At 35.5% G+C, this 13,476-nt stretch overlaps 1 protein-coding gene across 5 annotated transcripts in view; it reads right to left on the reverse strand.

Moving 5' to 3' along the window:
* The window catches only part of CDK19 (cyclin dependent kinase 19), a 162,136-nt gene that overhangs the window by 101,566 nt on the left and 47,094 nt on the right, over positions 1 to 13,476 (reverse strand). For 4 of the 5 annotated variants that reach the window (XM_014866193.3, XM_070496141.1, XM_014866195.3 and 1 more), the window contains one exon: positions 8,341 to 8,416. The exons of the other annotated variant lie outside the window; for it this stretch is intronic. In XM_014866193.3, the coding sequence (XP_014721679.1) occupies positions 8,341 to 8,416 (76 nt within the window). The remainder of the gene's footprint in view (positions 1 to 8,340; positions 8,417 to 13,476) is intronic. 5 annotated transcript variants of the gene reach the window in all.

Here is a 13,476-nt window from a genome sequence, read left to right on the forward strand (position 1 = left end):
ACTGGTGGTTACCAGAGGGAAAGAGGGTTGGAGGGAGGGCAAAATGAGTGAAGGGGATCAGTTATATGGTGATGGACAGTATCTAGACTTACAGTGGTGATCACCATGTAATGTATACAAATATCAAATTATAATGTTGTATACCTGAAATATATATAATGTATACCAATTTTACCACAATAATAAAGAAAAAAAACAATGTGGAAAAGGTAGCCAAATAATCCATTTGTGTTCTTGGAAAAAAAAAAAGAGAGAAAGAAAGGAGGAAAGATAACCCTCAGTGAGAACTGATTATGAGCCAAAAGGCTGACATATTTTAATTTAGCCTTACTACAATTCTATGAGATTAGGTACTACTAATCCCATTTTATACATGAAGAAAGTAAGGTTCACAGAAATCAGGTATATTGACAGTTGGTTTATAGGATTAATAATTTTTATTAGGCGAAAAAAGAAAAAAGAGATTGTACAAACTGAGAAAGATATTTAATTCCAAATCCAAATAAATCAGAATAAGTAGTCTGAAGGATGAACTAGAAATAAAAGTGGAAATTAGCCATATTTTAACCCAGGAGCTTACATGCAGTATGTACCACTAAAATATATGTAAGGGTCGTTAGAGGGTGGAGCAGAAAACGACCTGAGAAACTAGCCAGTGAAGAGGCTCAGGGCTTCTGAGAATCCAGGGAACCTGTGGACTGCTGCACAGCTGCTTCCTCGGCAATGCCAGCCCTCGAAGCAATTCAAGAGATAACCTGATTCCTCTTTAAAATAGCTTCACTCCTACAGCTACCTAGAAAATAGGTCCTGGTACTACTAGCAACGTGTCTAGGATAGACAGGAGTAATGGTGAAGCCCAGATACAACCCCAAGTCTATCTGAATCCAAAGTCCATAGTTTTCTCTCACTTTAAAATCTGAAACCAAAATTGATCGTTTTTATATTTTTAGGAGAACTGAAATAATTGCACTGATTTACTTAGTAGGGAGGGATACTGACATAGCAGGAAGCCCACTCTTTACTCATAACCCACCAATTCTTCAGAGAGAAAGGAGTTGCAGCAACCACAGATGCCTAAAGGCACTACTTCCAACCAACTAGTCTATGCCCCTAGAGTAGGGCAAGAGGGAGAAGTGGGGAGTTTTCAGTTATATCTATGACTTCCGTTACCACACCAACCCATCTTCCCTCTCCATAACACACACACGTAAGAAACTGGTGAGCGAAACCAATATTACCTCTTCCCATCTGTTCCTTCTCACTTTGTCACCTTTATACAAAACTCCAGAAACCTATAGGGCCCATCTCTTTTCTACCACTGGCAACAATAGGTATTTAAATCAGCTTCTGAGAATACAAAGATTTATCACCTAGTCTTCTCAGAGGAAACGTAAAGTAGCTTGAAATATACCCCAAAAGACCCATGCATACACACAAATAATAATAATAACTTTTAGGAGAGTCATGACCTAACATAAACAGTAAGGCAGAGAGATACACCACAGGACTGGAGAATCTGTCTGCTGGCTGACTCCTTTTACCTGCCCCCTTGTACCTTTTCAGCTCTTAAACAGAGATGAAAGGCACTATAGTATGCATTGATCCTGTATCCATCACCCAGATTCATCCTAAAATAATCCCAAACAGCATCCCCAACTCATACAAGATTTCATTTTTCATTATAAAAGTCAGCAAGAATATATTTATTTTGCCAAGGAAGTTAAATATATTATAACCTGAGAAAAGTATTAACCATCACTAGCCAATGCAAAAAAAAACTACAAACACACATTTTAAAGAGGAAAAAATCTATGCCGTCTTCAATCCCCAAAGTAAACTTTTGTTTGTTTCTAAGGAGAACACAAGGATCACAGCAAAGAACAGACTTTGCTCAAATGCAGTTTCATACATTATTTACTTAGTTCTAATCTCCTAAAATCATGCCAAACTTTTTATGAAAATAATTATTACAGAAGATCACGTTAAAAGTCTACTGAAAAAAGAAAACTTTTTCCACTTTTAGAAACTTCTTTCTTTTTAGAAAACTTTGCTACCTTTAGTGGCTTTCACAAAAACCTTTATACTTAGGTTTTGTCCCTTTCATAGCAAGGGAAAATAACTGAATTTCACAACTATTTCCACAAATCTATACTTGGACAAAGTTGGACACAAATTTAAGGAAAACTTTGCACCAACATAAAAGCAATTGAGATGATATAATTAAATAATCTTAGAACAAACAGATATTTCTCAACCTACAATAAGTGAAATTTAACAAAATCGTTTTAAGACTGATAAAAACCAGTCGTAAGAATTAGAGCCTTCCCCATAAACATTTTAAAGTTCTTCTCAAGGAATCCATACCAAACACACATTCTATCAATTCCATTTCATAAATTTAAAAAAGCAAAAGCTTATTCCTTGATGACAGGGGAAAGTTCCAAGCATTCCATAGCGGAATGAAGTTTACATAGTGGCCTGCGACACCACCATGGTGGCAAGAAAGGGAAGGAAACAGTGGCAAGTCTCTTAACTGCCACTCCCCCATGCCTGCTCTGGGCTAAGCAGAAAAACTGCGAGTGAGAGTCCATTACAGCTGATCCTACCTGTCGCCATGGGAGCATCAATGCCGGGATGCTGGCGGCTACATTACACTCTGGACAATACTGAGCACAGGTGAATGAGAGCGGCTTCTCAGCAACGCTAGCCAGAACTGAGGAAGACAGCAGTCTGACAAGAAGTCAGGTTTTCTCTATTTTCTTCCCTCCTCAACCTATGCCCTCCACCCTACTTCCCTTGACTAATTTTCCTTTCAATCTGTCTTCACTTTCTTTGGGAATATCTCAAGTTTTTGAAGAGTTATATCTTATATATAAGTTATATCTTATAATCTTTCTTATATTCCACAAAACCTAGCATGATTAATAAATGTTCCACCAACTTATTTTGGTAGTTGAAACTTACCTTTGTATTACTGCAGATCAAATTATACTTCATAAAAAATTAACAGAACCTCCACTCTTGTGGGGGAAAATCCTCTGTATTTTTGTAAATAAAAAGTCTAGAAGACTATATACAAAATGTAAATAATGATTATTTCTAAGCATTAACATAACAGATACTTTCAACATCCTTTTCCCACTCTAAGAATTTTATAATGAACATATTCCAATTTCCTAATCAGGCAACAAATTAACGGGATAAAATTCATGGTGTTTAGCACATTTTCAACCTAGTAACCTTATGATTACACAGGCCATAAAGGTAACGAACTTTATATTAGAACTTTCCTGTAATCTCAGGCTGAAAGTGCTAATATTCACATGCTCCTGGTATGTTCACCACCCAGAATTACTCCTTTATGGCATAATGTAAACCATAAAGCACTGTACAAAGGTATGGGGTTATAGTTCACCTTTGATCAATAAGATTTGAATGAAATTAAAATGTGACATGACATTCTTTGTTAATGAGATGAGGTAATAACACATTTTGGTTCTTAAACTTCTTCCTGTTCTGCACACATTCCTGCAAGTTCATTCCACAGCTGCAAGTTCTTTGACATCTTTTCTCATGATCCAACCCTGCTCTCAGAAGTTCTTCTGAAGTCACAGTCCCACCATTTTGGAATCATGAGTGCAATGTTCCTAATTTTCTCCACATCAAAAGCCTCTTACCTGTGAGCACATACATGAACTAGAAAATACTAGGAGTTAGATAATATCAAAGCATAGAGAAGGAAAAAGGCAAAGGACAAGCTCTATCTGCTCTAAGGTATGGTGTTGCCTACATTCTCCCTAATCTATCAGTCCCTCTTAACTTGTCTGACTCTCAGCCACCTCACACTCTCTGTCCTTCTACCACATCAACCAGGCAAACTCCAATTCTCCCTACCCTGGGCTGCTAATGAAGAAAACCATGCAATCATGCAGACTGCTGCCACGACTGTTCTACTTTAGGTGGACTGCAGTACTTCTATAATCTTATTTTTGGTCAGCAAATTTTCACATATCCTTCATTAATTATTTCAAACTCTCACCACTAGACATTCACACGCACACAAAAGAGACACACAACCATGTAACTACCTCCTCATCTCCCTAGCAAACGGCTATTTGTTGACACCATCCTTTCTTCTTTCACTGCAGTTTCACAGAACAAACTATATATTCCATTTCCTACCCAAGGCCAATCCCTCCAGCTGTGCTTGTGATCCACTGATTCTTACAAATTCCTCTTTTACAGACCCTTGATCCACTAATAATTCCACATACCATTATGATTTTTGCCCCTAAAATTACTGAGGTATAACTGATGTGCAATAAACAAATTTAAAGCATACTATTACTAAGTTTTGATATAGGCACACATCCATGAAACCATCATGACAATCATGATGAAGACAAGATGCACATCAGTAGATGATCTATATCTATATCAGTAAATGACCATCAGTAGATGATATACATAAACAAACTGTAGTACATCCAGACAATGGAATATTATTGAAAGCTAAAAAGAATTGAGCTATCAAGCCATGAAAGACATGGAAGAACCTTAAATGCATATTACCAAGTGAAAGAAGCCAATCTGAAAAGGCTACATACTGTATGATTCCAAGTATATGGCATTCCAGAAAAGGCAAAACTACGGAAGCAGTAAAAAGATCAGTGGCTGCCAAAGATTGGTAGGGGAGGGAGTATAAGATGAATAGGTGAAGCACAGAGGATTTTTAGGGCAGTGGAACTATTCTGTGTGATAACAATCCATAATGGTGGGTACATGTCTTTATACATATTCATTATACATTATACAGATACATACATATCTGTCCAAACCCACAGAATATACAACACCAAGAGTGAACTCTAATGTAAACTGTAGACTGTGGGTGTCAATGTAAGTTCATCAGTTGACAAATGCACCACTCTGGTGGGGGACATTGATAATAGGGTAGGCTATGCATTTGTAGGGGTAGGAAGTATATGGGAAATCTCTAGACCTTCCATTCAATTTGCTATAAACTTAAAACTGCTCTAAAAAGATAAAGTCTATTTTAAAAAATCATATAACAATTTTGGAGTTGAAAAGTACAATAACTAAAATGGAAATTTCACTAGAAGGGGGCTCAGCAGCATATTTGAGTTGGCAGAAGAAAGAATCAGCAAACTTGAAGACAGGCAATTGAGAGTATCCTGTCTGAGTAACAAATAGAAAAAAAGAATTCGGAAAAATGAACAGAGCCTCAGAGACCTGTGAGACACCATCAAGCCTATAAACATATACAGAAAGGGAGTCTCAGGAGGAGAGAGAAAGAGGCAGAAACAATATCTGAAAAAGTGATGGCTGAAAATTTTTCCAATTTGATGAAAAATATTAATCCACACATCCAAGAAGCTCAACAAACTCCAAGTAGAATCCATACCTACACATACCATAGTCAAACTGTCAAAACACAAGGACAAAAAGAGAATCTTGAAATTAATAAGAAAAATAACTTCTCATGTACAAGAGATTCCCATAAGATTAATAGCTGACTTCTCATCAGAAACCATGGACGCCAAAAGACAGTGGGATAACAGAATCAAAGTGCTGAAAGAAAAAGACTGTCAATCAAGAATACCATATCCAGCAAAACTCTCCTGCAAAAAACAAAGGAGAATCAAGTGAGGAAGGAAAATCGAAGAAATCAAGATATTCCCAAATACAAAAACTGAGAGAATTCATCAATAGCAGATCTTCTCTACAAAAAATACTAAGGGTAGACCTTCAGTTAAAATGAAAGAACTATAGAGAGTAACTCAAATCCACACAAAAAGTAAAGAGCACTGGGAAAGGTAACAACACAGTGAAAGAGTAAAGACAGCATAAACATATTTTTATCATGACTCTTTTTTTCTTCTGTATGATTTAAAAGACAACTGCATAAAGCAATAATTATAAAACTGTGTTAGAGTGCTTATGACAAAGATGCTTAGCCACTATGCAATAACATCCATGCTGAACTTGTGTCAAAATCCCTATCATGTTGGAGGCTAAATTGCTTGGGTAGCGATAAAATACTATTCAATCTACAAACTCTGCATGCTTTCTAAAGTTCTATTAAGTAAACTCTCAATAAAACTATGAAAACTGTGAATGACTTTAAGAGTTAAGCTTTTCCAGCTTCTGCACAGCAAAAGAGACAATCAACAAAATGAAAAGGCAACCTACTGAGAGAAAATATTCGCAAGCCATATATCTGATAAAGAGTAAATATCTAAAATACATCAAGAATTCATACAACTCAATAGCAAAAAATAATAATAATCCAATTAAAAAATGGGCAGAGGAACTGAATAGACATTTTTCCAAAGAAGACATAGAAATGGGCAACAGTTACATGAAAAGTTGCTCAACATCACTAATCATCAAGGAAAGCAAATCAAAACCACAATGAAATATCACCTCATAACTGTTAGAATGGCTTTTATCAAAAGACAAGAGATAACCAAGTGCTGACAAGGATGTGGAGAAATTAGAATCCATGGATTCCTTAGCAGATAGAAGTCTCTGTTTCTGAAAGGACACCTCCAACAGGGTTTTCACTTCCTAATAATCAACACCTTAAATTTCAGCTATTTACCCAATTAACTCATGGAAGGTGAACTAATGTTATACTAAATTATGGTACTCTAAAATATTGCACAACAATGATACTCATACTGGTTGAGATAACATTTAAGAATTTAGGGAGTTAAAAATGACTTATCAAATGTTTATTCTGGTAGGGTGCTACAAATACTGCTTTATAATTAATGGAAAACTGCCAAATTGAAATTTCTTAGATAAATTTATATTCTAAAGCAAACTTAGGATCATGCTACTGCTAGTAGAATTTTTTTTTGTCCGTTTATTCACTTATTTACTCAACAAACATTTATGGGGCACCTGCTATATGCCAAGCACTATGCTAGGAACAGGGGATAAAAAGACAAGGTCTCCACCCCTCAAAGTGTGCACACTCTAGTGAGAAGCTCTCATTCTGAAATAAAAGAATTTATGACTAGAAGGGATCTTATAGTGCCCTTATTTCACAAATAAGCAAACTGGGACTCATAGCTAATTTAGCACTCAAACACTCAGGTCTGCAGATTTCCTGCCTCATGTTCTTTGCACCACCCTTTTTCCGACTAAAGAGTGATGATGGAGTGCTTCCACATGAGTGAAGCAGAAACATGGAACTGTAGACAATACATATAATGGTTACCAAATTAGAAATATGTAAAGGAAATGGATGATATAAATATTTAACAATTTAAAGACAGAAATCCCTATGAGACGTGATTTCATAATAAAGTCCCAATTAGAAACTAAAGAACTAAAGTAAGAAACTGAAGAACTAAAATAAGGTAATATAACAGTAAGCCTTCTAAGACATAATTATGGTTTTGCCTGTTTACTGATCTGTAAAATGGGGATATTAAAAGCACTTATTTCATATGATTGTTGTGAAAATTAAATTAATTAATACTTGAAAGCATTTAGTAAGCCTTGTACCTAGCATATACTCAGTAAATGTTAGGTATTCTTATGGACAATCCTTTCTTTCCTTTTTTTTTTTTTGGCTAAGGACGTTCAGCCCTGAATTAAGATCTGTTGCCAATCTTCCTCTTTTTTTGCATGAGGAAGATTAGCCCCAAGCTAACGTCTGTGCTAATCTTCCTCCACTTTATATGTGGGTCGCCACCACAGCATGGCTGACAAGTGGTGTAGGTGCACACCCAGGATTCAAACCTAAAAACCCTGGCCAGTGAAGTGGAGTGCACCGAACTTAACCACTATGCTGCAGGGTCAGCCCGGGACAATCTTCTCTTAAATCCACAAGTGTGTCATATAAAGACAAAAAAAGGGAATGATCTATTTTTAAGGTAGTATTATTATGGTCTTATTTTTCTAACAACTAGTAAAATCTAACACTGAAACATGTATTTCAGAAAAAATATTTAATATGCATAATATCTAACAGTATCACTCCTTTCTCTATAAAGACATATATCAGTCCTAAAATTATAGGAAAAATAGACATTAATTAAATCATTAATTTAAATTAATTAAATCATCATTTAGTTCAGTATTCCTCAGCTTATAAATCCTAAACATTAAGAGAATGTTCAAAGATGACTTTCAAGTAATTAAAAAGTTTATGCAACTTTTCTTGTCTTACATGAAATATCCTTAAACTAATTAACATCTTCCAAATAACCATGCATCATGTACATTAATGAAACTATTTTATATTAATGTCAGTCATTATCCAGTATCAACAACAAAATAAATAACATATTAATATCCACTTACTGCAATCTCTCTACAAGCCGACATGGATATTCCTGTGCCTTCAATTTGCTTCAATGCATACTCCTTTTCATCTTTTCTGCACATGAACAAAAAAAAATTATTTTTTCCTACACATTACTTTCATATTCAAAATTATAACTACAAAAACAATGAAAATGCACTAGTGTCTCAGTGATATGTAAATAGTCTCACTATGCATGCACTGTTTATTATTTCTAATAATATTTCAACCACAGAAATATGACATCCCAAAAGAAATTCCTGTCACAATGAAAACATCAGACAGAGCCAAAACACAAAATTTGAAATTAAAACAGAACAGGATACTAAACACAGCATTAGTTTCAAAAAGAAAACAAGCATAAATATAAACTTAAGCATCTTGCAAGATAACTCTACTCCTGTCTTAATTATCTGGAATCTACAAAAGCATTCTGTTATAAACATTAACTACAAAAATAAATGACAGATGTAAACTCCTACATTCATTTAAAGTAATTTCATAATAAAAGAAGCACTTAATAGGAGGCAGGAGCTATAGAAGAATGTCAACCCACTGGGACACCCTAGTTCTCACCTACGACAGGGGACACTCAAAAGCCCCAAGACCTCAAACAAAAGTCTTGGAAAGACTTCAAGACACCAACATCTCATTTTCAAGAACTCTAGGAAAAACCCAGTCATCACATTGAATTTCCCAAATAATGGATGCAGGATTAGGAATTCTAGGAAACCTCAGTACTTATCAGGGTGCTTAACCAAGAGAAGACAGTAGCTCAATAATAGCGAAAGAGTCCATAAAAACAGTAATGTATCAGATGAGTGGCTAGGGCAACACAGTATCCTCAGGGTACTGACACCAGAACTAGCCACACCAAGGTGCCAGCTCAGTGTCACAAATGTGGTTCATATTTCGAGTTGTTCTGATAAGAGGAGTATAATCCATCCCTCAGAGTTTTGTCTTTGATTATATTAGAGCCTCAGCAAGGTATCACCATGTCATGATGGTTTTGTCAAATGATAGTACCTAAGGATGTCATTTTCCATGCCTTTTGAAGATCTTCACAATCATCTATGTTACAGGCAAATAAGTGAGTTAAGGTTACTTTCTCCCATAACTAGTTTGAAAATTATATCCATTTTTCTTCCAATACACAGCATTCAGGAAATAATTAAGCAGCACTTTGACAAACAGAAAATGCACCAGATATGTCAACAGGATATCAATTATTAAAATGATAATCATGAAGGTCATTAGAAATATGGAAAATGTTTACCATATACTAGTGAGAAAATATACAGATTATACCATATAAAAATATACATACATCTGGACATAAGTTGATGATATAAAAAATGAAAAACAGTTGTGTTAAGATGTAGGTAGTTATGTTAACAAACTTTAGTGCTAATATTATATTGTCTTTTAAATTAGAAACAGAGAGAAAAAGGAAATACCCAAAACAATTTGACCTTCTGAAAATAGTCACCTACTGAAACAACCTTTAGTATTTTCAAAGTAATATCTTAGGCATGTTTTAAAGAGCAAAGTCAAAAATAGGGAAAGCTTAAATGATCATTTTTTCCTTTTTCTCTATCCTGTTTCCTCTAAACTTAAAACGAGGCTTTTTTCAGACCACCCAGAAGCCACTAAGAAGTACGAGGAGTAGGTGACTGAACGTAATTAAAGCCAAATGTCTCCCCACCTTAAAAGTACATGTGAGCATGTATGTGAAACACTTGTGCCTGAGATGATTAACACATGCTTACAATGTAAATTTCACACATTTAATAATTAACTACCAGGTATCTATTACTAAGCATTTGAATTTTAAAAATTCTTAAAACAAAATTATATAAGCTTTCTGGAAAAATTTTCATATGAAATAATTTTTTTGACAGAAATATTTCAATCTCCAGTTGCCCTAAATGAAGTGCTCCAGAAGCTCATGTAATTGCATAGTTTTATTTTTAATACTGTAAAGAATATTACACAATCTGGATAGGTTATAGTTGCTATGGAAACTATAAGATTTTTGCAGTAAGTCAAAAAGTGCAAAATTAACACATCACATTAATGACTTTTGAATTTCACATCCAGGCTGTCAAAGGAATTTGAAAGCTTGAGCAGAACAGACTGAAGCATAGGCATCTTACTCTGGATTCCATGGGTAGGATCTAGGAACAAACCCAGTAGTTATTTCACTTAATAAGTTTAAATATAACTTCCATCTGCTAAATTAATAAAATACTCAAAGATCTGCAAACTTAAGATCTATTTGCAGCTTTTACATTAAAAATGAATCAAAGCATCATTCTTATTTCTCTTGTATATTAACTGTCTGATGATAAGTGATGATGTGGCACCTCTGAGGTTCACCGTATGAAGAAGTGGCAGAATCCCAGAGGACATATGGGACTTTCACCACTGTACTATGTCAGTGCCAATCTTTGGTCAGATGCCAATACCTTAGTTATGAAAACTAAAGATGTGCCCTTTCCCATGACATCCACAAATATTTCAATGACTAGCACACGGGCAGGGAAGCTTTATCGCTCTCAAACCGTGTGAGTGTCCCTCTCCCAGAGTCCCTCCAAGTGGTAGTGACAATTCATACCCCACAGCGTATATGTCTCAGGCACACATAATATTAAGCATTGTAAAGATCTAATTTGTTTTACGTGACAAGGCTGAAAAGCAGGTGAACCTGGCCTACACTGCTATGATAGCCTGGCTTTTAGAGGCAGTTTAGGTCTTCCTTAAAACTATTTTATTTCTAAATTACTTTTATTTCTAAATAAAAATAGTTTATTATTTACTATAATAAAGACAGACAAAGCAATTCTAAAGCTTCAGGGAAACTGCTTTCTAAATTTTAGTACATATTAGTTACTAAGGTCAGAGCATATTGAAAATTGCATATTGAGAACAAGCAGAAGAGTTTACTAAATAAAACCAGAATTAAAAATACATATATTTGAAGTATAAATATGGATATGTTTAATATAGAATTTTTTTTCAATTTAAAGACATTTCTCCTATATGTCTATAATGTGTATCAAAACCATGCAGGCTTCACTCAGCAGTCACAAAGAAAAACAATTGTTCAAGAGGAACATTATATAACAACAAAATAGAAAAATACACTTGGCAGAGACTGTGAGTCTATTATGTTTTCCACCTGAGATACGATGTTCTGGAAAACTCCTGACGCAAGTAATTCTATAGATAGCAGAAAAAATAAGAAGCATATATTTGTGCAAATTCTAGAAATCATTGCCTTAAAATGAAAGCTCTGTCCCAGGCAGAAAACCAGGTTCACTGGTAGAACTTAAAGGTAATTCCAGGAGGAATTTTTCAAGCCTAAAGAAGAAAGTTCAGGAGGAATATCTCTTGAATGAAATATTAGGAACTGGTTTAATGAAAAAAACAGTCTTACATCTTTCAATAATGTTCAAATTTGTGCCCAGCTTCAAATCACTTTTAGCAAGGTGAAGCACCATTCAGCATCCTGCATGCACAAGTACAGGTGCATAGAGCCTGTATAGGTAAGGTCTGGCCCAAACCCCATTTGTTGTAATCATAATTAGACAGGCCCAAGGCTTCTTGGCTCCTATAAATAATATTAATAGGTGTCCAGATCAGCCCTTGGCCATCTTTGGCCCCAAGGATCTATGAAAGACAAAAAATTTAGAAGGATCTTTTAAGAAAAGCTGAGGGAATTCAAGCTCAAGCAAGCTGAGGGAAACATTTTAGTCTTCAGACTAATAGGGTTAAAATCCATTTTTGTTTCTAAGGAAAACCGAAGAGGCTTATTATTTTATTTTACATAAACATCAAACTACTCAGTAACTATTTTATGTCCCAACACTGAGCCAAACTCTGAGGATGAACACATTAGAGACTGGCTACCCTAGATAGCACAGAGTTCACAATCCACCTGGAAAGAGATTCTGGGCAAGCGGCAAATATAAACAAATAACTCTGATATGATTCCCTCTATATCCAAGTAGCATGCATAATAGGTACAGAGAGCATGAGACTAGTATTTCTTTCAGAGCTTTAAGGAGAGTAACTACACGAGTAGTTACTTTGTAGTAACTTTGTACTTTGTAGTAGTTGTTGCCTTTAAAGGAGGGGCTCCTCAGGCAAAGAAGTGATGAGGGTCAGAGAATTCCAGGCAGAAGTATGGCATGAGAAAAATACCAGAGGCACATTCAGGAAATTGCTGGTATTCGATATGGCTGGAAGCTGGGGGCATGATGACAAGGGGCAAGAGATGAGGTTAGAAAAGCAAAGGGAAGGGACCATGTTAGTTCTGCAAAGAAGCTTGTGCTTCATATATAAACAGAGTAGAAGGAAAGGTTTTTAGAACTGAGATGGTACATTAACAGATCTTTGCTCAGAAAGATAACTGTGGTAACAACAAACTGGTGGCAGAGCAAACATTGGGCAGGTTGCGTCAAACGGCCAAATAAGAGGAGATGAAGGACCAGATTAGAATGGGCTAGAATTAGTGGCAGAGGAGAACAAATCTGGATTCAAAAGACATTTCTAAGTCAGAACTGACAGAATTTAGTAACCAATTTGACTCTGCAGGCGAAGGAAAGGAAGACTCTGAAGATGATGAAGTTTCCACTTTGTCTAATTGTGCGAATGATAACACCATTAATCAGAGAAAAGATGACATGAATAAATGGAGACCAGGAAATATAAAACTTTTTTCTAAAGGCAATGAAAGTTACATGTGAAGATTAATCTTCTTAGGAAGGACTGAGATGAGAGACGTGAAAAACAATTAGGAGGTCACTGCAATGTAAGTGTGAGAAGGTGAGAAGCTAGATTAGTATAAGAGAATGTTATCTCCTCAAGGGCCTTAAGATAACCCTGTTACAACCTCCTCATTTTAACGATGAAGAAGCTAGGCCAGCAGCTGGAAGCAGAGCTGAGATGAAATCTGCCAATTTCAAGCTCAACATTCTCCATAACAGAGTGGTAACAGTAGGACTGAAGAAAAGAAGGAACACTTGTGACAGTCATTTTAAAACAGAAATTGGTAGGGCCAAATGAATAAATAATGAAGATTAAGAAGGCTGAATGACAGACAAGTCTGAAGCTCTGAGCTGGTTGATGGG

This window comes from Equus asinus, chromosome 24 (genome assembly GCF_041296235.1).
Source record: "Equus asinus isolate D_3611 breed Donkey chromosome 24, EquAss-T2T_v2, whole genome shotgun sequence".
NCBI lineage: Eukaryota > Metazoa > Chordata > Mammalia > Perissodactyla > Equidae > Equus > Equus asinus.